Source organism: Glycine max, chromosome 3 (assembly GCF_000004515.6).
Source record: "Glycine max cultivar Williams 82 chromosome 3, Glycine_max_v4.0, whole genome shotgun sequence".
In the NCBI taxonomy this organism is placed as follows: Eukaryota; Viridiplantae; Streptophyta; class Magnoliopsida; order Fabales; family Fabaceae; genus Glycine; species Glycine max.
The window spans coordinates 42,604,934-42,629,944 of NC_016090.4; the positions used below are offsets into that span (position 1 = coordinate 42,604,934).

The 25,011-nt window shown below is 32.6% G+C and overlaps 4 protein-coding genes across 4 annotated transcripts; 2 read left to right on the forward strand and 2 right to left on the reverse strand.

Moving 5' to 3' along the window:
• The first annotated feature begins 554 nt into the window (after positions 1-554).
• LOC100819804 (strigolactone esterase D14) lies at positions 555-2,487 on the forward strand. The gene is made up of 2 exons (XM_003520681.4): positions 555-1,152; positions 1,783-2,487. The coding sequence occupies exons 1-2, from the start codon at positions 761-763 to the stop codon at positions 2,216-2,218; spliced, it is 828 nt and encodes a 275-aa protein (XP_003520729.1). The 5' UTR covers positions 555-760; the 3' UTR covers positions 2,219-2,487.
• A 2,561-nt stretch (positions 2,488-5,048) lies between these two features.
• LOC100807329 (serine/threonine-protein phosphatase PP2A catalytic subunit) lies at positions 5,049-10,975 on the forward strand. The gene is made up of 11 exons (XM_003521467.5): positions 5,049-5,335; positions 6,483-6,539; positions 6,920-7,003; positions 7,319-7,390; positions 7,974-8,045; positions 8,258-8,298; positions 8,998-9,064; positions 9,762-9,953; positions 10,078-10,167; positions 10,258-10,365; positions 10,469-10,975. Exons 1-11 carry the CDS (start codon positions 5,243-5,245, stop codon positions 10,532-10,534), a joined length of 942 nt encoding a protein of 313 aa, XP_003521515.1. The 5' UTR covers positions 5,049-5,242; the 3' UTR covers positions 10,535-10,975.
• An 840-nt stretch (positions 10,976-11,815) lies between these two features.
• LOC100807865 (lipid phosphate phosphatase delta) lies at positions 11,816-16,402 on the reverse strand. Its single transcript, XM_006577052.4, has 8 exons — positions 15,799-16,402; positions 15,581-15,676; positions 15,402-15,476; positions 15,129-15,259; positions 14,508-14,611; positions 14,281-14,409; positions 13,879-13,994; positions 11,816-12,363 (listed from the first exon to the last, which is right to left on the reverse strand). The coding sequence occupies exons 1-8, from the start codon at positions 15,964-15,966 to the stop codon at positions 11,962-11,964; spliced, it is 1,221 nt and encodes a 406-aa protein (XP_006577115.1). The 5' UTR covers positions 15,967-16,402; the 3' UTR covers positions 11,816-11,961.
• A 3,761-nt stretch (positions 16,403-20,163) lies between these two features.
• LOC102666073 (uncharacterized) lies at positions 20,164-22,720 on the reverse strand. The gene is made up of 2 exons (XM_006577053.4): positions 22,099-22,720; positions 20,164-20,967 (listed from the first exon to the last, which is right to left on the reverse strand). The coding sequence occupies exons 1-2, from the start codon at positions 22,642-22,644 to the stop codon at positions 20,440-20,442; spliced, it is 1,074 nt and encodes a 357-aa protein (XP_006577116.1). The 5' UTR covers positions 22,645-22,720; the 3' UTR covers positions 20,164-20,439.
• Between the last annotated feature and the right edge of the window lie 2,291 nt (positions 22,721-25,011).

Genomic DNA, 25,011 nt, shown 5'->3' on the forward strand with positions numbered 1-25,011 from the left:
TAATCCTTCAACAAATTAATTTGCATATTTTTTTGGTCAATTTTAAAGAAACTTGAAAATTTTACTCATCGTCATTTATTCATTATTAAGCAAAAAAGTTGAGAGTAAAATTTATCAAAAAAAAAATTAGGCGGATAATTCACCAAAAAATAAAAAAAAAATTTGGATGTAAAATTTGCCAAAAAATAAAAATATTTGGATAAAAAGTACAATTATGTTAGGAGTAAATTAACGAAGAATAAAATTCATAAGTTTCTTAAGGAAAATGGGCTAAATTAATTAGTTGGAGGTAAAATTGAGGAATTCAAGAATAATTGTTTAATGCAACCTCTTTTATAATTCCTTATTTTTATTTTTATTATTATTATGTGAAGTTTAAGCAGAATAATATTACTGAATAAAAAATATGACTTAAGAAAAAAAAATCTAATTTAACACGCGAAATACTGTAACTCATTACATCTTGAACAAAATTAATAAATTAATCATACTTGCGAGTAGAATCATCCATCTTAATTAAAACTCAGTCATATACTAATTATATAAAGTTTCGTAGTTGTACGTGCAGAAAGCGACATGCAAGTGGCATGCATAATGCTACCAAGTAAGCACTTTTCGCCATAACTTTCACACCTTTTTCTTTTCGATTTTGGGACCAGCATGTTGTCCTATATATTTATCCTCCAACTCCATTCTATTCATCACAAACATTTCTTTTTTTTCTTCTTCAACAACTGTTACATTACTTAAACAAACAAACATGGGAACAGCATGTGGTTATGGAGGAGGCATAGTTGATGCCCTGAATGCTAATTTCTATGGAAATGGTACTCAAACTTTGGTTCTAGCTCACGGATATGGCACTGACCAAACGGTGTGGCGTTATCTTATTCCCTTCCTTGCATGCTACTTCAAGGTGCTGGTTTTCGATTTGCCTTTCGCCCCAAATGTAAGGCCTTCTTCTCTTTATGACCCAAAGAAGTATTCAACCTTTAATGGATATGCTCAGGACTTGGTGTGCCTTCTTGATGAGCTCAATTTGAGCAAAACTATTTACGTGGGTCATTCCATGTCCGCCATGATTGGATGCTTAGCTGCAACAAAGAAACCTCAACTCTTTGAACATCTAGTCCTACTGGCTGGTTCTCCAATGTGATGACATTCTCTATCAAATTTTGTTTAAACATATTTTTATTTATTTATTATTTATAAAATTTCACGTATTTTGGATGGCTGATAATCATATTCAAAACGATAAAATTATTATAAGTGAGAAAACTCGTTTTCTATACATTTAACTAGGAAGGAGAGTTTTATTGTTAGTTTTTACTATTTGAATATTATTTAACTTGAAAAAGTTTTGTCACCCACAATTTACATAATATTTTTATTTGTTTTTAGTTTTTAAAAAAATATGTTTTTAGCCTATAAAATAATATTAAAAATAATTTAATTAAAGTTTATTGAAACATGTTTTCTAATCTAGTGGTAGATTGTATTGCTGACTTTTGTAATAGATATGTTTAATATGGTAATTCTAATTGGTTGAGAACAATGAACTAAAATTTAATTCTTTACAAAATGTACTTTTATATATATATATATATATATATATATATATATATATATATATATATATATATATATATATATATAAGTTCCCGGGATCAGTTTAAGTACGTGAAAATTCTTTTTTCCGTTTTTTTTTTGTTAAAACAAGTTATTTTTACTTTTTAGAATTTATTAATTAGACATTGTATTTAATTTTGACAACTTGCTTAGGTACTTGAATAAAGAAGGGTACGAAGGAGGGTTCACTAGATCAGAACTGGACAAAATCTTTGAATCAATAAAGCAAAACTTTTCAGGGTGGGCACACAGCTTTGCTCCATACGCTATTAGCGCAAACGATCCTGCTGCAGTTGCAGAATTTGAATGCAGTCTGCTAAGAATGAAACCAGAAGTTGCACTAAGTGTTGCTAAAACAGTGTTTCTAAGTGACCTCAGATGTGTTCTGCCACGAGTTCGTGTGCCAGCTTCCACCATAATTCAGACCAGAAAAGACCCTATTGTTCCTGTAAACGTTTCTTTTTACATGCAGAAAGAATTGGGTTCTCTTTCCAAAGTCATAATTCTAGAAACAGAAGGTCATTTTCCTCAGCTGACAGCTTATCGTTCGTTGTTGCAAGCTCTTAAGGATTCATTGTCTCTGAATTGAAGTCACATTATTAACAAGTCTGAGATGGTATAAAATTAATTAATGTTCAAGTTAAAACATATGATTACAGAACAAGGGGAAAACAAGGTGATAATTAATTAAGTGTACGTGTGTGAAACTTTGGATTAATTGTAATGTAACCTCGATATATTAAAATAAATGATGTTGTGAAAAAGAAAAATCTTGGGGATAGGAGTCTCTAGTTAGCAGTAGCTATTATATTACTCCAATTTATTGTCATTTCTAATTGTAATTTAATTATTCTTATTTTAAGTTTTCTTCAAATTAAAAAAATACCTTTAATTAAAATACTGCTTTTATACTGTATTTTTAATATTCTGTGGCAACTTTCATATCTTAAATTTCTAATTAATAATTAATTTTAATATATACATAAATTAATTGCGATTGATATTACCTTTTTTCTGGACCGAAATAGATTCTGTTATTTTATTTTTATATATAATTATGATTTAATTTAACTTATTATTATCGTCATATGACAATAGACACTATCCAATTCTTAATGTCAATTCATACTAATTTTATAAAATTAGTAATGGGGGTTTAGCATTGCAAAACTCTGCATCTATCTACGTGTCATCGTTGATCCAGTAGCATGTTTGTTTATCGCTTATTTTTGTGATATAATCACTATTTTTCAGTTTTTATTTTAAAAAAAAATCATAAAAAAAAACTACATAGTTGCCTAAAATAAATAAATTTAACTACACAACAGTGATTCTCACGACTAGGTCCATGGCCGACCAGAGTTAACAAAAAATATAAAACTTTTAGCTTATCATACTTCATCCTAGATATAGACCTGGCCTCAAGATTAGTCTTAAATATATGAATTTATTGTATAGGTCCTAAACTTCAAAATAAAAACCTAAAAATATTACCTTGACAAACTTGGTCTCAATGTACAAAAACTTCAAAGTTGGTCTAACTTAATGTACAAAGTTAGTTCACCAAACAATTTTAAAAATATTAGCTTGACCCATCCCAGCGCTGTATACCTCTATTTGAACTTTAAAAATAAAATAAAAAATAGTTTTCAGATTTATAACTATTTGTAGTTTCAAACTTTTTTTTTTAAATTTTAATATCAAATCTTAAATTTAAACCATACAAATTACTCCCAAATCTTTAGTTCAAGTTTATGGTTAGGTGATGGAGAGATAATGACACTAAAGGTGTGGGGACAAGATAAGAAGGAGGTGACAATGATTATCACAATCAATTTATGATAATATAAATGTCAACAATAATAAAGCAAACATATTAATGGTGATCATAATGATGATAATAACAACAATAATAGTGATAATATTAATAATGATAATAATAATCAAGATAATAATATTGATGATAATCATGATAGTAATAATAATAATAATGGTTGTGATTACAAGTAATAACATAATAGTAATTATGTCTTTTAAAAAATATGAGAGTTGAATGATTTATTTTTAGAGCTAAAATCCAAAAACTAAAACTACTTTTTAAAATTGAAGTATGTTGGAATCAAATTAAAAAATAATTCAACTTTTAGATATGAAAACAAAAATTTAAAAGTAACAAGACCTCAAATAAGCATTATTAAGTTTTGATTATCTAATTTGAAAACCTTTATCTTTATCTTTTTTTTATGAATAAATGTTAGTTGTTAGTATTATCAATTTTAGTTAGTAAGATGATTGGAACATGTGATCTTTCTTCCTGTTTTTCTTTCTTCACCACTTAATCAATCTTATTAATTTTTGTAAGCGGAATCAAATCATGTTTTTGTATTTAATGATTTTCCAAAGTTTTCACTCTAAAGTCAAGACATTGAAATGTACTTACGGTTTTCGGGAAAAGAAAAAAACGCACATAATTTGAGTATTAAATATGTTTATTTGTCAAATTTAAGTATTTCATTAAGATATATGTATGTACAATTTTTTTAATATAGCAAGTGCTTAAATTGATTGGTCTTTTATAAATGTTATGTTTTAATAATTTTTGTATTTAATAAAAATGAATCAATCCTATAATACTTGGTCACTTTTAAGACTATTGCTACAAATCACAAAAATTATAAATTGAAAATGATGGTCGAGGTGGCCTCCTTTTTATCATGTCAACAATCAAATGATTTTCCAAGTATCCCAAAGGGCAAAGGCTATAAAAAAATGAGTTTTGTTCTGACTAGCCTTATAGAAAATAAGTCCATGCAGTCGTTGCTATTCCCATATCCTATTTTCCTAAGTTCATCCCAACCTTTTAAGGATTTTTTCAACCAAAATATTCCTAACAAAAATAGGTTTTCATTATATATGTGAGTCAAAATACACAATAGAACCTTTCGGTTGTACATAATTAATCTACAATTCTTGAGCATTAGAAATTTTATAATAACTTACATATATAACTTAATCAAATGAACTAAACCTTTTGATATTAATTTACACCTCCAATACAAATATTGTTAGTATTAACTTCGACCATCTTCCTTCTTATATAATAGACGACTTAACAAATATATTTATTTGTAATTTATTTTGAAAATACGTTTGAATTATCTTTTTAAAAAGTCCATATGTTTACTTTTCCTATAATAATACTGACAAAATAAAAATCAAGTAGATTTTATTTTTAGCAAAAGATCAAAGGTTATATTATTCATAAAATAAAAGTATTATGATTTTCAGGAAATCAAACGGCCTTAAACTAATTTTTTTAACTCAAATAAAATTCAATGTAAGAATTTAATTTCACTCCTACCCCTCATTTTAAGTAGAAAAAAACACTACGTGGCCGGGTGTGATTGGGGGGAGTGAAGTCTTTTCCCTCCACAAGAAAAAAAAATCTGAAAAAGAAAAAGGAAAAAAGGGGATTGTTGGACTCCGTGCAAATCAAGCATTTTGCTTGTTATTTCACGCGTTCTCTCTCCAATTTGGACCTCCCTTTCCTTCGTTCCTCACTCACTGCAACGGCGCCGGAGATCCGTCGCTCTCCTCCTCCACCACCACCGCGATGGGCGCCAATTCCATGCTCGCCGAGTTCTCTCACGATCTCGACGACCAGATCTCCCAGCTCATGCAGTGCAAGCCACTCTCCGAGCAACAGGTTCCTTTCCATTTCCTTCGATCTGCTTCTTTTCCCCACCAAAACACCGCACACGTGTCCAATTATCCTCGATTTGTATATTTGTTGCCTTTTTCGCGGCGAATAGGAGTTTTTTGACAGTGCGTGCGTTTATTTCGCGAAATGGCGACTCAGATGCGATGATTCTTTGCGTTTTGACCTGATGTGGAACGATTGGGAGGAAATTAATAGTGTTTGTTCACTGAAAAATGATTTTCAGATGTGGAATCTGCTTTTAGGTGTTCTGGTATGGTATTAGCGAGTTTCGTTGGTGGAGATTGTCTCAATGTTCTTTTAGAGATTACAGAGATGTTATGTTAGGTGTTTGGAAGCTTGATGTTTTAAAAACGTAGATTTTCTGTATTTGAAACTGTCCAACACTGGAAATCGGATTTTTCTCAAACCGTTTTGCTAGTGCCCTAAGATAGCATGAGTTCTTTTCTTAAAGGATAAAACTTAGATGCAGTTCCATAGGTGTATTTGTTGCTGTCCTCTTATTAAATTGGAGTTTCACCTCGGTAATCTATGTGATAAAGGTTTGCATTATAGGTCAGCATAGGTTATCAAAGTGAAATTTCTGTTCTGATCAGAGAACAGCACCAAAAAGCACTTCAGCACCTGAGTTTTGAATGTCGTAGCATGTTGGCGAGAGTTTTCTATAGAGTCATAGTTTTGTTGGTATGTTAGTGGGTCTTTGCTTACTATGACTTTTGTTTAGAACTTGTAAGTTGACACTTAACACTGCGATTATGGTTAAAGATTGATTAGATTAAAAGAAAGAGATGCTGGTGCTTGACATACACTGTAGGGGTACTACATTAGTGGTCTCACCTAGTTTGTCACTTGTTATTGCAGCAATACTATTGCTTCATTTGTCTTTCCTTGCAAAGGATTTTATTTTGCTAAGTTTGTTTTACTTCAAATGTACTAAGATGGAAAAAATGTCTGGATTTCATCGCTTTTAGGTAAGGTTTTGCCATCATTTCATTTTATGTTGATTGTCTTTGTATTGTTTGTTTTAAGTAGTCATGTCCTTTTCTGCGGAGATATCTCAAATATCATTGACTCCTTGTCAAAAATAAATATGCAAAAAATAAACTCATGATTGTGTTTTCTGCTCTGCCTGTAGGTCCGAGGTTTATGTGAGAAGGCTAAGGAGATTTTAACGGATGAAAGTAATGTTCAGGTGCAACCCTTTCTTCCAGTCTTTTAACTTATGCCTTCATTTTATTGATGTTGTTTTCTATTTCTTAAACATTGATATTACTTGCATGACTGTTGTTCCATCTGCTGCTTGCTTTGCACGAATAAATTTTAAGTCAGAAATGAGCTATTGAACTTTATCATTTTCATCTTGTATTTGGGTTCATTGATTCATTCATCTAATGCCATTGCTTTTAAGTTTTCGAGCCTGTTTTCTGGAGGAGGATCTAATTTTTGCAATCTCTTTCATGAAATACCTAATTTGCTTTTGCTATACATCTAATGCCATTGCTTTTAAGTGTGTCTGTTAATTACTAGTTTCTTGTCTAATTTTTTCTTGGGGGTTTCTCTCCTGTACCACAGCCTGTTAAAAGCCCTGTGACAATTTGTGGCGATATTCATGGGCAGTTTCATGATCTTGCTGAACTGTTTCGAATTGGAGGGAAGGTATAATTTCTGACTATGTATTTCTTTTGTTTTCAATTTTCTATTTCAGCTGGGGAATGTCTTAACTAAACTAATTCAGACCTGTCAAAGAAAAAGCTTTCAGAGATTGAAGTGCATCAGAGGTATTGAGGAGTAAATTGTAAAATTCAGGAACTACTCATTGACTCCACTGTGACCCTAATTAATATTTTGTTAAAGTTTGTTAACATTTTATTTTCTGAAAATGTATTATGTGAAATATTTTGTCAGCTTCTGGATAATATTTTTTGCTGAGTATTTAGGAATGGATTCTAAATATACCTGTTTTGTTTGCAGTGTCCAGATACTAACTACTTGTTTATGGGTGATTATGTGGACCGGGGTTATTATTCAGTTGAGACTGTGTCAGTAAGTACAATTACAACCAAGATAAACTTATTTGATTTTCTTTTCGGATGTTTTTTTTTTAAAATGTGTTGTTCCTCTTTGCCCCAAACCTCCGGGGTATGTTTCTGTGTTATTCATGCATTAGGATGTGATCACCTATCAGGTAGGAAATTGCTCTCAAGCGGTTGTTCATGAAGTTTGTATGAGCTGTGAGCTTTAAGTTGTCTCTTGCTGTTAGGATGAAAATAGAAAATGGGACTATGCCCAAGTGGTAGATAGTTCAGGGTTTAGAATGTGCTGCAAAGGTAAATAAGGGAATTCAATTATATAGCAAATGTTTTTCAATGTGTCAATATTTAGAAGGCTCACAGAGATGAAAGGTGGATTGCATATGCATCAAAATTATATAGAAGTTTGCATTATCTTACAATCATTTTTTAAGATTAGGTTTTCAGCATCAACTTTTCAACTTGTAAATAATAGATAGGGGTTGTTTCACATACAATTTTAGGCATTGTGGTGGTTTAAAAGAAATCATACTGTCATACAATTTTTCCATGATTGACAGTGTATGTTAGTCATACTAATTAATTGTTCTATCCAGCTCCTCGTGGCACTGAAAGTTCGGTATCCTCAGCGAATTACTATTCTTAGAGGAAACCATGAAAGCCGTCAGGTTTGTGTTTTAAATCTTTCAAAACTATAAATTACTTTCTGAACTGTAGTTATTTGTGAATGGCACATAAATTAGCTAGTCTTGGAGGCTTTGTATTTGTATGACAAATTGTTGTTTCTAAACATTTATGGCTGTGATTTGAAGACTTATATGGGTGGTTGATGTTTTCTTATCTGTTGAGCTAATTGTTCTTTTATCATCTTTTAATGCAGATTACTCAAGTATATGGATTTTATGATGAATGCCTTAGAAAGTGAGTTTTCAACACCTTCATTCATTGGTTCTATGGGGCAAAAATGAAGAATTTATAGTTTCTATGGAGCAAAAGTGAAAAACATGAGATGTTTCTATCTAGAGAAAGATCTGTTTGTGTAGGATGTTTTTGTTGTTTCAATTGAAGTTCATTTTGTTAAATACGGATGTTCAATTTTTTTATTAGTTTTGCCATGTTGGAGTCACTAAAATTTCCTTTTAGATAGAAGCTGACAGAAATTTATTTTTCCTTCCCCCTGCAATATGCTCTTTTGGAATTCCAACGTAGTTTCTTGTTACTTTAATATGCTGAACTGGAGTTCTGGGATGAGCATATGAATTTTTCTGTTGATTTGGTGTCATGTAACTTTTTGCTTTGTGATTTTTAGTTTTACTGTTAGAGAGATCTTTAGTTTTAGATATTAATGGATGTGGCAGCATGATGTCTGGTTGTATTAGTACCAGTGATGTAATAGTAGTTGAATGATATAAAATACCATGCTGATGTACAATGTCCTATGTTCTTGTTAACATAACATAGGTAATGAATAAGTAATTCTGCCCTGTTTTTGTCCCAAAAAATAAAGAATATATTCTATTAAATGAGGAAATTTTGATCTAAAGTAAAAGTGAGAGAACAAAATAAGGATATTTGGTTTCTAGCTTTTAATATGATTCCTTGTTTATTATTAATTTGCAGGTATGGTAATGCTAATGTTTGGAAGACCTTTACAGACCTTTTTGATTTTTTTCCATTGACTGCATTGGTTAGTGTCTTTTCCCTGTGTAGTTTTGTGTTTTGTTTGTGATTTGAAGCATATCTCATTCACACGTCAGTTATTATGTAAATTGAAATTTAGAATTGGGGGGAATTTCTGGATCACATTACATTCTCATTTTGCAATATCAGTATTTCCTTTTTTCAAGGCTCAGAACTCTGGTGTCCATTTCTTTTACATGTGACTTATCTTTAAACATGACATGTGACTGTTTCCTCAATAACTTAAAATCAAAACTATGCTATCCCTCTTTATATACTATGTCTTACGACTTATCTGAGGTGTACCCATTTCACGGAAGATAAACTAGCCTAAATTTGTGTTAAATTGAGAAAATAAAATGTATGAACTTTCAAGGAAGTAGATTGTGATAATAGACTAATATATAAAGGGGTAAGTTTTAACAAATACATGTCTAGATATGGAAGTTTTCAAGCATTTTCTTTTAAAAGATTTTTGTTATTTTCAAAAATAGACATGATTGTCTTGTAATTTCACTCAACAGACTTATCTAGTTTTTGTCTTTTGTGACTAGTTCAATTAAGATAATAAACATGAAAGTTGTTCAACAGTCAATCTAACATGTTTTAGAGCGCATGATAAAGACAACTTAGAAATTGTTGGTTAAAATTTTATTTAGATGCTTTTGATCATTCAGCTAGTAATTTAATATAGTCCATTCCAGGTTGAATCAGAAATATTCTGTTTGCATGGTGGACTGTCGCCTTCAATTGAGACCCTTGATAACATAAGGAACTTTGATCGTGTTCAAGAGGTTCCTCATGAAGGCCCCATGTGTGATCTATTGTGGTCTGACCCAGATGACAGATGTGGCTGGGGAATTTCTCCTCGTGGTGCTGGATATACTTTTGGCCAGGTAAACATAGCTTTAATTTCTTGACTCTACATTATTGAATGTAATTTTGAAGCATTGAGAGATCCATTACCGTTTTTGTATTATTATTTTGATTTTTTATTCCAGTTGACATTATTTCTTTCAGGATATATCTGAACAATTCAATCACACAAACAGCCTTAAGTTGATTGCTAGAGCTCATCAGCTTGTTATGGATGGATTTAACTGGGCTCATGTAATTGTTGTTATGGATTCTCTTCCATTTGCTCTCTTTAGAATTATAGGTGTAACATTTTAGATATGTGCATTGTTTTTGTTGAAACAGGAACAAAAGGTGGTTACCATTTTTAGTGCACCTAACTACTGTTACCGATGTGGGAACATGGCTTCCATATTGGAGGTTGATGATTGCAAGGGCCACACATTTATCCAGGTCTTTTTCTGTCATTCAAAATACAATTTACTTGGTGAAATTATGTTAACTTTAGTCTTGACCCCTGGATTATCTCTGAATAAGTTTGAAATATTTCTTGCAGTTTGAACCTGCTCCTAGGAGAGGAGAACCTGATGTCACTCGTAGAACGCCTGATTACTTCTTATAATGTAGCTGTTGAATGTCATACTGTTATATCATGGTTACCTCTACTGCACTAATTTTAGGTAGTAGCGCATCCTCATCACGAGATTGCCGTAAACATTTAAATCCATGGATATACGTGTTCCGTGCTTTTGGGGTTGTCCAAAGACTGCTTTGATGCATAATAGGCAGGTAACATTCCACTGATCTGTTACACTCTGAGGAATTGCTGGACACCTTGTCTGGAGAAGTCGCCAAGATGATGTCAGAATACATATTGTTCCAGCAAAATGTGGATATTTTTTGTTTGTTTTTCATCTTTTTTGTCTCTTATGTTCAGTAAAACCCTTTTATGGCTTTACAAGCTATATGACTGGATTTTTTTTTTTGTCTCGTGGATGTTTTTGTCATGTTCTATCATTTTCAGTTAAAGTTGCATGATAATAGTGATTCATTTTTGTTCTTACGAATTATGTTCATCTTATCATTAACGCGTATCTAAAGTTAGCCTCCCTTTATCATTATTTGTTATTTTTTAATCATTTTATACTTTTTTTTTATTTTTTTTGTGACTATCTTTCCATTCTTTCGTTGACAACGAAAAATTGTTTACATATGATTCCTGGCCTCCTACTCAAGTGAAGTCTTTTTCTCTCTTGGTATGTCTTTCGTTTATTATATAAATTAGGTTTAATTATTTATTTAATCTTTATAGTTAATTCATTTAATCTTTATAATTTTTAAATTTATCTATTTTAGTTAATATGTGAATTTTTTAATCTTTAAAATTTATATTTTAATTCCCAAAAGGTCTTTACTATTAAAATTCTTTAGTTAATGGAGTTAAAAAAATTTAACATATGAATCTTTTGAAAATTAAAATATAAATTTTAAAATTAAAAGTTTCACTTATTAAATTTTAGGGATTAAAAAATACATTTATTAACTATAGACTAAAAACTATAAGGACTAAGTAATTAAACCTATAAATTAAAATTAAATAATTGCATATATAGCTGGATATGTTGCGGGTATATTATGTTTATAACCCAACTCGTCAAAAAATAAAAGAAAACTGTACTTGCTCGCTATCTGGTTTCTATCACTAGTTGCATCAGAAAACGTTATTGGAAAGATGGAGGGCAAAATTGCAAAATTAAAGTTATTGACGTGAAATAGGAATAAGGCCTTTCTCTAGTTGCTACGACACAGGCATGAAATGTTGCAGAAAATTAATCTTGAGGCGAATTAATGCGTGAACATGATCTTTATATTTTGTGGTTCGCAAAGATTGAGAAACATTTTATGGGTTTACAAGGGATTCTCACGTTAAAATTTCATCGCGTGTAAATGATCTACACTTATATGTTCTGATGGATAATTTTGACTGGATATGACCGATATCGGATTATCTCCGGCTGTACAAAATTTTCAAAAAATTTAAGCATATCATCACAAGCTCATGTATGAAAAAAGAGACGGCACTAGGTCAACTACAGACCACGCAAGCCCTGCATACTGAACAAATCTAATTCCGGTATCAACATCGAATGCCTTATGCTGGGAAAGGAGCTTTTGCAGGTAACCTTGTTTAAGCTTATCAGACTTTTTCCCCGTCACAGATCCATTCAATGTAGGTATATAGCCAGTTGATTTTATTGGGATGCCCAAGGTATTCGCTACCACAGGAATGGTCCATTTTGCGAGAGCCTTACTGCAGAATTTCACAATTAGAATTGTAGGTATGCCCAATAGCATCCTTCCTAGAAATACAGGTATAGTCAGCTCTGACGAGAACAAACGAGGAACGTTGGCATGGTGAAATTGATGGTATGTTTGTTGAACACCAGAGACCTGAACACAAGAGCATTGAATTAATATTAATATTAATATACAAGTACAAAACAACGTTAGGGACATACAAAATTAAAATATTGAATTCTTCCTTGTCTTCAACAACAATGTAATTTGCCTATGCTTAAATAACTAGAGTAGTGAAGGCCTGCCTAATTCTGCATTGGGGCAGGCACCACCTGAATTTGTGTTTATAAATGTTCCATCCATTTCATATTATGTCCGTAGGAATAACAAGGAAAGAAGAATTTGAACTCTGAATAAACATACATGCCAAAATGTGAGAGAAAGATGGTATTCTAATTAGTAAATTGTAAAAGAGACAAATGTCTATTTAATTTCTTTCTGCATGACACATTGACACTCAACGTAGGGGCTTGGATACTAGTAAATCTTTTAACACAACTGCATTACTCTAAGTCTCTAACATTCTTTACTGCAGTTTTTTGTACCTTGAAAAAATTCCTAACAGAATAATAAAAATAAATGTAAAAGGAATAGTAATTTAATCAACCAAGACATAGAACAGCTCTTCTCTGGCCCTTCCTGGCATGCTCAGTTAATATCGGAGGACTACCAAAACAAATCCTAGGGGAGTACTTGATTCTAACATCTCCAAATAGTTCTATTACAACTGCAGCATACAGCTACATTTCAAACACTGCCTGATAGGAAACCCAGAAGAATACTTCTAGAAATGAGTTTTATTCAACTGAAAGAGGAACTCAAAGCTCTTACAGGAAGAAGAAAAAACTCACACCAGTCCCAGAGCTGAAGCTCTAAGAGATAGCTCTCTGCCCAAACTAACACCACAATTCTCTCCTTCCCCATTCTGGTCCCCTTTCACTCCCTAAAAACTGGTAGAATTCCTAACTGTTGACTCAGACTAACCACTTGCCAACACTGGTAAATGGTTACTAGCTGACTGTCCTTCCTCTCCTTGAATAAACTAGCTAAGTATTGTGCCCAATAGGATCATGGTCCAGAACCTGATCAGCTTGAGCTTGAGGGCTTACTCAGCATTTGAACTCAAAATTCTGAATTCTAGGCAGTTTGACATTTTTCCCTTAGCATATCAAAAACTGCAATTGACTCTATTCTACAGCTACTCTGCATAAATTTATATAAAGCATATTCACCTAAACATTAGTACTATATGCAACAAGGCCAAGAATGCTAGTTTTAAACTAGTTAAAGTGCATACAAATCCAACTCAGTGAAGTCAACATTCAAGCCCGATCAGATATAACCCCAATAGCACTAAGATTTTAAATTCTGATCTGGTGCTGCCAACATTAAAAGTTGTCTAGAGCTGGTCAATTACAAATAACTAAAACAGTCAAGGACATCTTTAGGTCTATGACTCTAATTGAGGGTTATATTCCAAAATCCTGTTTTCACTCAATATGTGTAACCCTTATACCAAGAAGAAATTACTTAATCTTGGGTATATTTATTCATAATGAAAGAAATGAAACAATTATAGATGATCTTAAAGGGTGAGAAACAGCTTACAATTCCCAATGCAACACCATCGAAAGCAGTGTGATACTCAAAGCTTGGAGTTGGAAGTTCAGGAGTTGGATAAGCAAAAAGCAAGAGGAAGCTCAAGGCAGCCCAAAAGGACGTAACTGCAGCAAAAACAGATTATGAGATAGAATACAAAGAAAGCTTGTCAAGATTACTGAAATTAAAGAGGGGGGAGAGAGAAACTTCTACAATAAGTAGTTTTAATCATTTTATAAACAAAGATGCTTAAGAAATAAGGGGAAAAAAACCCTTAAAACCTTGAGAATATAGTTTTTCTAATATGATAATCTAAAACACAATCCAGTTCCTACAATCTGAGCATCAGCATTGCTGTGGTTACTATAAATAACAAAGCAATCTTGGGCAGATTTATATATTGAAGAATACCATTTTGTCCTGAGATCACAAAACTGTCTATGTATTCATCAACCATAAGCCAAAATGCAAGGACAACAAGTCCAATAAGAAGGCCAGCAAGGACATCAACCACACTATGCATGCCAAGATAAATTCTTCCTGCAACAAAAAATAAAACAAATAATTTTCATTGTTTTGCAGTGAAATAGGCCAACAATAGGAAGCTGCTAATAATGCAAAAGTGATAGGAGACCTACCCAATCCAATGAGAAACACCAGCATACAGGCAAGAGAAACTCCAAGATAAGTAACATAGGCACCTTGAATTTGAGTATGAGTCAGGACATAGCGCAAAAGGTAGCTGATAAACATCCATTCCGAGGAAAAACATCCATTAATGACAAACACAAAGAATTGAAAGCAATTGTTTAATCTTTCTCAAAAGGTAATCTGACTTTATAAAAAAAGACCCTTCTAATCAAGTTTTTTTTTTATCGGCACCCTTCTAATCAAGTTAAACTGACAGTAGATAAAATATATGATTGCAAATGTATTTCCATGTTTTTACTCATTCATTTAATTTTGTTTCTCCTTCCTTGAACCAGAAAAATAGATAGGAAGAAGAGTAAGTGTATGTAACCATATTACTTGACTTATAAGGCATGCCACCTGATCAGTTAGCTTACGTATCTAACATAACATCTCAACAGCCATCTCGCCACACAATATGAACCTTTATGACATGACACAAAAACTCACTCACTCTAAAGAGACATACCTCATAATCCCTTTCCGTTACCATGCCAGCTAAACTAGTCCTAAACCGAGTAGGATGACTTAGAAATAAAAAGCAAATAAAAACAGAGAATAATAAATACCCAGATAAGCAAACTGTGTTAAGTGTGTGAGAAGAAGGCAATCCATATTCTAACGCATTATCCTCTTCATCTTTTGTGGCAGTTACTCTCTTGACAGGTGGAGAAGCAGGTCTTGGAGCTGAAACCACATCCTGTTAAATTGACAAACACAACAAGCATTTAATAAAATACCGTGCAGTAAAAAGCAGTGATCACAGGCACATCAAATAATGGCCGAATCCAAAGTTGAATTTAATCATTAAATGAAAGTGAACAACACACACACACACACACCTTTGTGCAGTTCCCAATATAATCACAAAACGCCATCAACAACGTCATCTGCCTCGCCAATTTGCCATGACCACTCTACAAAGCAAACAAATTTGACTTTTTCAAAACCCAAATTGTCACACAATCTCGAAGGTTGAATCTGACATCACCAGCATCATAACACATGTAGTAGTACGTACCCAGAATAGCAGAGGGAGAAAAGCAGTGTAAAAGGGCACAGAAACAACGCAAGACAACCCAGAGAAAAGTGCATCCAGGAACCCAAACCCGTAACTCTGCACCCCATAAGGAAAAGATCAACACACACACCAACAAAATAAAAAGCTGACAACTTTGGGAGAGTAAAAAACTGGGTCTGTTTCAATTGAATTCAATTTGGGTGGAAATTGAGAGTTACCTGGATCTTGAGGATAATAGGGGTTTGAGTGTCAACGTGATGAGTAACCCAAGGTTGTAAGAAAGACCTAAGTTTGCGAGTAGCGTTAAGGTATGAAGCAGAAACAAGCCAGAAGATTATTCCACCTAAAACCGCACCTTGCCACACTGCTGCACCCTCACCCTCCATTCGTCTTTCTTCTCTCTCTTGTGTTTTGGGGGAAAAGAGAAGAAGAGAGGAACCGAAGAAATAAGAAAGGAGACTCGCTGGAACAAAAATGGCTGAATCAAATTTTTTATTGAACCGTGGAAGTTGGAAGAAACGGTATTCTCAATATTCAACTTTATTTCTTTCTCTCACTGAAAATAAAATAAAAGATGAAAATGGTTTTTTACTTTTATTTTTAGATTACCACGTAATTATTACAAAATATTTATTAATGATTCATTTTCATCAAAATATCACTCAAGTGAAGATCGAATTCAGTTTAATTTGCTTTCAATAAAAAGAAACAAGCAAGATTTTTTCTAAGCCATGAATTTTATATTCATTGGACTACGGTCCACGGATTCAGTGGAGTTTGGCCTGCGGAGAGCGGAAGGAGAAGCTTGAAATTTCAACGCTTAGTGGGTCAATGGTTAAAAGTCTTCTTTCTTCATTTTTTTTATCGTGGAAATTCTGAGGGACAAGGATTCTTAAGTTAATTTATTTGCTATTACCCATAAGTAAAATAAAACAGATATCATCTTGGCTTAATTTAATGTAACTATGTAAGTGGGTTTTTTTAATTAAAATATGTCATGTTCTTCTCCAACAGATGAGGCCCATTTTCCCCGCATGTGATATTTGTTCACTTATAGGTACAAATGTGTAAGACAAATTACAGTGAATATGTATTTTTTTTTTCTTGTTGAAGTGCAGTTTTTCTTTAAATTTTGGAACTTTTATTTTACAAAATATTGGATATTTCTGAGAAAAATTGTTCAATGTCCACCCAGCGAGATTTTTACTTTTTCTTTTTAACCGATATTGAGAGAAATTGAATCCGTATCTATAAAGAAAATAAGAATTCATACTAGATCTTAATTATATATTTGGGGGTTTTAATTTTTAATGGTCATTTTCCTTTTTAAGAAGTTTGAGTACAATGGTTTTGTAGTTGAAAATTTCCAAGGTAATAAATCTATAAAAGAGAGAGAAATTAAAACCAAGTGTTGATTTTGATCGATTTGATAATGAATTGACACGTACATTTAATACGTTCTCCGGGACAGTGACAGTGCAATACAGCGTTGTTTCCTCCTTGTATTTATTGTTATGCCGCCCAAAATTCAATCAATATAGAGTTCGGGTCCTCTCTAATATTGAAAATCTTCAGTAAAATATATGTACACATAAAAATGTAATTCACTAAATATAGTATTCTAAATTGATATGGGCAAACAAACAAAATTTCCGGTTGACTTTTGGTTATGAATGAATATAGCTAATCAAAAGTTTTAAATGACCGATTTTCGTGGTTCAATAAATGATTTTATGGTTACTTTTATTTGATTTTATGGTACATTTAGATTTAGGTGGTCCGATTTTTTACTATCTAAAAATATATATACTTCTCAAACTCATGTTCTTCTTTTTGTATGAGATGGAAAAAAAGTGTGATAATATATAACTTTTTTATATCGTTTCTTTCATTATAATATCAATTTTACTTACCTTAAGAAAAACTTAGTGTTGACTTATTATTTGTTAGACTATTTGCTTGCAGCACTGGGAAAACATAGATTGTTTACTTAGAATAAAAACAAGATACTGTATATTGAATTCAGAAATCAATCAAGAAGAAAGTAGTAAAAGTTCTGCAGAAAAAACCGAAGACAATACCTTTCTTTATTTTACGTCCTTTAAAGTTAGATGTTTTTACTGTTGAAGTGTAAGATAAATATAAATCACAAGTAATTGATGCAAAATACTATTTGGTGTATGAAAATCAATGGTGTGGATTGTGGAACAACTAATTAAAGGACTCCGAGTCCAAGTGGCATCCTTCAAAACTGACCAGTCAACTGGCGCCAAACCAGGTGCTCAAATCAAAATTATGCTATGTTTAGTTTTCTTTTCTTTTCATTTCGTGAATCCTATAAACAATATCCAAGTACATTTATAATGATAGGAACTTCTGCTAATCCCACTACTTTTGTATAGAAGCTGCCAAACAAAAACACGCACTTATTACCATCCATTTAATAGAGATGAAAAAAAATAAACAATAAAATAAAGTGGACTTTACCATTTTGTATTATATTTTATTAATTTAAAACTTTTATCTCAATTTAATTTTGTTTTATTTTATTTTATCAAACACTACTTTAGTGTAAATAAGGAAGTTTTAAATCCTGTTTGAGGATATATTAATATTATTTATTCTTTGAAGATCGTCTCAATGTCTAGTTTCTTAAGGTACTGTTCTTTCCATATATGTAACATGGACTTAGGGATAACTGTTAATTCATCTTAATCTCTAAGCTCTTAAGCCAGCATTATTTCTCTCTAAACAATGCCGGCAGATAAGCTAACTGAAGCTGCTAGGAATTTTTCGAGGTTTAAATAGTAGATTGGGGGTGTGCCAACAACACGGCCCTAACAAATACCGATACACCCATTATGACTAGTGGGCTTCAAGACACAAGTGTCCATATATACAGTAATGACTCGTGGGCTTCATGCACAAGTGTGCATTTGTATTGCAGTTAACGTACGTTCTAATGCAAGTATGCAGTAATTTTCTCTATCTTTTTTGTAAATGTTACAGGGTATTTTCAATGAAAGCTTATTCTAATTTATGAGTCTTGTATCATTGATATTTTAAATGTTGTTGGGTATTTTTCAATGAATGATATTTGAGGGTTCTCAACCTGAAAGCTGAAGCACCAGGACGTCTGCTAGCTGGCATCCCCCAAGTCCAAAATTTGTATAAAATAAGAAAAAACATAAATTTAAATTAGGATTCTGAGAAATGCTTGCTGCCTCTCTCCTTTCTTTCACTCTCTTGAACCACCCGATTGCAGACCTTTCACGCGCTAGTGGAGACGACGGCGTACGACGTTCACGAGCTGGAGAACCGCACGCGCGAAGCTGCTGAAGTGCGGGTTGACGCGTTGGGAATACAAATTTTTCAGTTTTCTAAGTTTTATTTTTTTGTGCTTTTAATAAGAGTATTCCCCAACCAAAATCTACCTTGGTTGAAAATGAGGAATTGACAATTATCAAAATGAAGATCTTTAAAATAAGTAATACAAGAGTCATCTATTAAAATGATCTAGAAACACAATACAGTCATATAATAGAAGAAAATAAAGGAGTCATACATAAAACAAGAAAATTACATGATAATAAATACTCCAAAATTTGTTCATATGATGACAGAGCATAATAAAGGAATAATATGTTAGTGTTAGTGTTGCTACTTATTTCTCTTTTTTTTTTTTTTTTAATTTTTCAGTATTTTTAAATAATAAAAAATATTGAAAAAAATTATCATTTCTAATCATACCTATAACTTGAACTTTTTAGATTTATCGTTTTTGGTTTCGGTATCCGTACCTATATAAGTTCTCGTTCCCGTTTTTATGCATCCTAACCTAAAACCCCATAACGCGAGAATCACTTAATCAGTGAAAGCAAAAATGTGCCACAATTGAAAATCAACCTCGCCATATAAATTTTCTAATTTTTTGTAAAAAAAAAAAAACTATTTTAATTTATGTGCTGTGCTGGGCTGTGCATTGATATTTGTTGTTGACTTTTCTTTAAAAAAAATTCCTGCGTTTCTATAGAATAAAAGCCAATCTTTTACCTTCTATAAATTCGATCTCAATTGCAAATTATATTTTACCGACACAATTAATTGTTTTGCACTCGCAAACAATTCTGTTTGTTTATACGCCATGCCTGTTTCTTTCTTTACTCTCTGAGATGTTGAAGGCTTTGCAAAATACACAGCAAATATATTTAGGGTGTGCTTGTTTTCAGTTGAGAAGTTTCAAACATCTGTTCAGCTTAATGACATATATAAGACTGGTAAATTGGCATGAACGTGGAGAAAAACTAGAAATAACACGCCGACTACATAAATAACTAGTATTATTTTTGGAAGGCAAATAAAAAGTAGTACAACATTTTTCTACAAGCGTTTGAAATTTTAGCTACTTAAAAATAATACCTTTCAAATTAAATTGTGAAAAGGAAAAAGGTCATGCACATTGCACATATCATATAATCAACCAGCGAAAGAACGTAAGTTTTACATTTCTTTATACATAGTTAAAAGCAGCCAAAAGGTACCCAACAAACTGGACACAAAAACCCAGGCTTGTTCAATACAAGGAACCAAAAAAAGTAAAATTTCATAGAGAAAATTAATAATAGCTGACAGACATATCTATATTATGCCCGGAATCACATGGCATAGACACAGCAATTAATAGTTGAAATCTGTTAATTATATATGCCCAAAATCAGTAATACACAATTACAAACCAATCTACACATATATGTTAAGTAATAATAGTTAGCATTATGAATAACAAGAGTTATTTAGCAAAAATACACAAAACTCCTCCAACCAAGGTTTGGGATGGGATCATCATGAATTCATGATGATCATCTATGCAAGGGTGATCTCCAATCTAGATCTTCTTGTGGGTAATCCTTGTGGAGTTCCTTAGGGGGTATGAAGCAGTCCATGGAAAGGCCTTGAACATTGAACGCAACATCATCAATGGTCCATGATTCTTCCAACCGTGTGATGGCAGGTCCTGTTTTAAGATTGTCTCCAAACCTTGTGATGATCACGGTTGAATGGCCAGCATGTGCAATCATCACACCATCCACCATTTTGTAATCCTCAATTTTCGTTGACATAGTGGTCTCCCAATAAGTGGGGTGTGTCCCAGGGGATTGGATTCTAGTAAGGTAAGAGTCCTCTAGGTGCACCAGAAGCCCGTTTCTCTGGCTGAAGTAGCCAAATGCAACGTGCTTGATCATTTCAGCAGTGTTGTCACTTCGGTCAACGAGGTCCTTCTGATCAGGTGACAGCTTTAGAACGAAGCAATCGATGCCTGAGATTTGTTTCTCTCCCATGTATTGCGCAGCAGAGAATACTGCAGACACTGCCAAAGGGTCCAGTCCCTACAACACGTACAAGGAAATTTGTCGTTTAAGGGTGTGACAATTACACAACCACTCACATCACTACTCATGCTACGCAATGGCAAACATTACTGCCAGTGTGGCACCACCTTAGAATTAGATGCTGATCAAGTCAAATCACTATACTAATAATATATATTTCGTAGTTCTTCATACAGAGGGTACCCTATGGCCCAAAGCCAACTTTTCCACAAAAAAAAAGTTTGACATTTCAGAGAAACATTAAATTCAACTCTCTTATAGTCTTATATCAATGCAAAATTGGTTTAGAGTTGGATAAAATTGATCATGATAGAATTAGTTTTGAACTGTTTTGGTTGAGAGTGCCAAGATTGATTTTGTGAATTTAAAACAATAAGATCTTAGTTATCATGAGCTTTATTTTTATTTTTTTTATGAAAGAATCTTGAAGAAGTAGGTCATGCCAAAATAGTAACACGTGATCGTCGAGCCCTCCAGAAATAAGAAAAGGTAACAGGAGAATGTGGTTAGATCCAACAAATGAAGAGAATTTAGGTGGAAAACAAAGATCCATTATATTGGCCGGTAATGTGGGGAAAAAAAGGTTAGGATATTAATTAAAATAAACTGAACCCCTCATCAACCAGCATTGATGAATTTTAAAAACAAAATTCAAAGACATTGAATTCGGAGTCTACATCAGTTACATCATTCACAGATTTCATTTCACTGACCCCCTTCTCAGTTCTCATGCCCCGCCATTCCTCATTCCTCATTCCTCATATTATTATTTAACAAAAGAAGTTGAAACAATTCATAGTCACGTCTCGCTCAAGGGTCATCACACATAATTAAATATCAACAAACCTCTCTTACCCCAAACTTTAGTACTTCTACCTAGCAACGGCATCATTAACAAATAAATACACAAACAAATCAAGGAAACGATAATAATTAGAAATTCTTAAAGTAGGAGATGATGGAAAAATTATTAGGTAATCCAAGATGTTCGATGTCTATCATTCCGACTAATGCCTACATGACACATAATCAAGTGTTTTAAAAGATTAATAACACTAGACTACATGTCATGTTGAGATCAGTAATGAAGATGATGATGTTTTTGGACTATCTAATAATTGAACTTGCCTGAACAGCGCGTCGAAGAGGGCGGATGCCACCTTTAGCGGCGTGCGTTCCGAGCCAAGGGGTGTGGCGCCAGGCGACGGCGCCGTCACTACCGGCGACAACCTTGTGACCGGCGACAGCAAGCTCAATCTGCCACTTGTCGGGGAGCATCTGCCATATGACAAAGCAGCCTCTCTCGGAGACTCCGGTGTTTCCGACCTCATCCACTGCCCACATTTCCACCTTCCCGGTGGCAAACACATTCTTCACCGTACCCTCCAGCTTCCGGCAGCCGGTGGCGGCGGTGAAGTGCTGGATAATATACTGAGCGGAGGAGGAAAGCTGGTTGAGGGGTGGTGGGTCCGGTTGGGTGTGGAGAGGGACGGGGAAGAGAGGGCATGCGAGGACGCTGAGGAGAATCTTGAGGTCGGGCTTCTTGTGGAAGAAGTGGGTCTTGATCCAGTTCCAGTTTGGCCATTTTTTTGAGCCTGAGGAGCTGTTTCTCTTGTTGTAGTTGATGTCTTGGTCGTTGATGGGTTCTTCTGATAATGTGGCAAGACGACCCATCTCCTTCTTCCTTTCCCTTCCCAAACTCACACACAGAAACAGAGGAATGGAAAATGTTGTATGTAATAATGAATGGAAAATTGGAAAAACGCTCTTAAAAGGTCACACGCATCACAAGTGCGTGCATGTGACACACCATCCACCCAAATAGGATAATAATAAATCAATCAAAATAATGTTAAATATCCAGAAATTTTTCCCATCTATAATAATTTCACACTATTACTGCCTGCCCATAAAAGATATGGGGTCTCTATTAAAAAAATAGTTTTTATTTAAAATCACAATAAAAATATATTATTAATAATAATCAAATATTACATGTATAAATATTTTTTTTCTTAATTATCATTTTTTATTTTAAACTTTTATTTGAAACTTAACTAATTGTTTACTCAACAAGTGAATCTATTTTAGGTTAAATTAATATCTTTTTTACTCACCATTTCATTCTTGAGTAAGGATCAAATCTCAAAATTTTGTATATAAAGGATCCTACGTCCTACTTAATCATCTAAAACATCATCTAAAATTTTTACTCACCATTTCACTCGTTGAAAACAATTACTTAATTATCGAAAACATCATCTAAAATTTCCATCCTTATTTATACTAAAACATCATGTAAAGTATTAATGATCCTAACACAGAAACACAAATCTTGTATATAAAGGATCCTACGTCCTACCACACATAAAGTATCATGGGGAGGGGAAATTGAGAAAGAAAAGAAATTAAAATAGAATTCCTATTTTGGGATTCTTAGATTCACTGTTGGATGCTTCCAACAAAACATATGGATCACTCGCTGGTTCTACAAAAGGCTTTTGACTGATAGTGGAACTGTTGTTGGTTAACAGCTTTATACCAGTTATTCCCACAGTCGGTCCATGCTTTCTTTTTCTTTTGGTTGGAGGAAGTAAACCATAGTTTGAGGAAATCCACGTTACTTACATTCTTATGATAATAATCAATAATAATTACATTATTTATTTATTATTTATCCAGACTAAAGTTCCTCATCAGCAAAAACTCTGCATGTCACGTGCTGTGCATCTTTTCTTAAAATAGTCATGGAATGTGCAATTGGTACGTACGGAATATAGAAATGCAAAATTGGATGGAAACCACCCAGTTTGTTTAATTTGTATTACCAGAATGACACGAAATTTTTGACAATGAATTCGTAATCATCTATTGAATTATTAATTAAGACTGTGAACAATTTTTTATTCCCAGTTCGTTTGACACATTTTGAACGGATCGTAAGATAATCAAATGAAAATATGCGGAGTTAAAAATAAAAAAAGAAAAGGTGTGATGAAAAAAATAAAAGAAAAATGACACTGATAGATAAAAAGGGAAATGGATAGAAATCAAATTATACATTGGTACAAAACACACAAAAATATATAGTTATATTCGTCTGTTGTAAAATTAATGAAAAATAAATAAAATTAGTTTGAAACTTGCAAATTATAATCTTTCTAATGAGGGATATATCAAGGAGAACTCTTATTTATTGTGAGATAAACTAAAATTATATAATCATATAGACGATCAAAATTAAAAATAATCAATAGTTACATGTTAATATTTTAATTTATATGATTTAAATATAATATAATAGTTTATATTTATAATTCTATTTTTTCAAATTATAAAAGTTCTCATTTGATATTATATGGTTATTCTTCCACTCATCCATATGCTTCAACTTGACCGGAGAAATTAAGAATATATTTGGTTTACATTTTTATTTTCTGAAAACTGCTTTCATTTTTAAAAGATTAGAATTCTGAAAATATATTTGGTTTAACTTTTTGTTTTTTGCTTTTAAGAAATAAAAACACTGAAAATACATTTTCAAAAGGAAATATATTTTTAGATTTGCTTAAAATTACATTATTTGCCACTACGTTTTCATTTTACCAAAAATGAAGTTTCTGGTTTCAACTAAAAACACTTAAAATGAGATTTTATTATTTTCATTTTTTGGTTCATTTGAGAAAATATTTTCACTGAAAATATTTTTAAAAAAATCCAACCAAATGTATTTCCATCACTATTTTCTATTTTGAGTAGAAATGAAAATAAAAAATAGTTAAACCAAATACCCACTAAAATTTTGGCTAATTCAAGATCTAGCTAGTGTTAGTGTGTTATTTACACATGTATAGCATGAAGCAAACTAAATGACCAATGCACTTAAGCATGCATGACCCATTAGTGTAGATTTTAGAATCTTTGATTTTCTGCCGGATTTTATTTATGTATTTGTTGGCTGACTCCTCCGGACTGTCTTTTTATAGAGGCTTTTGAGTGTGGGACTTTGGCTTTTTTGGGGGAAAAAAAGTTCTCATCTAA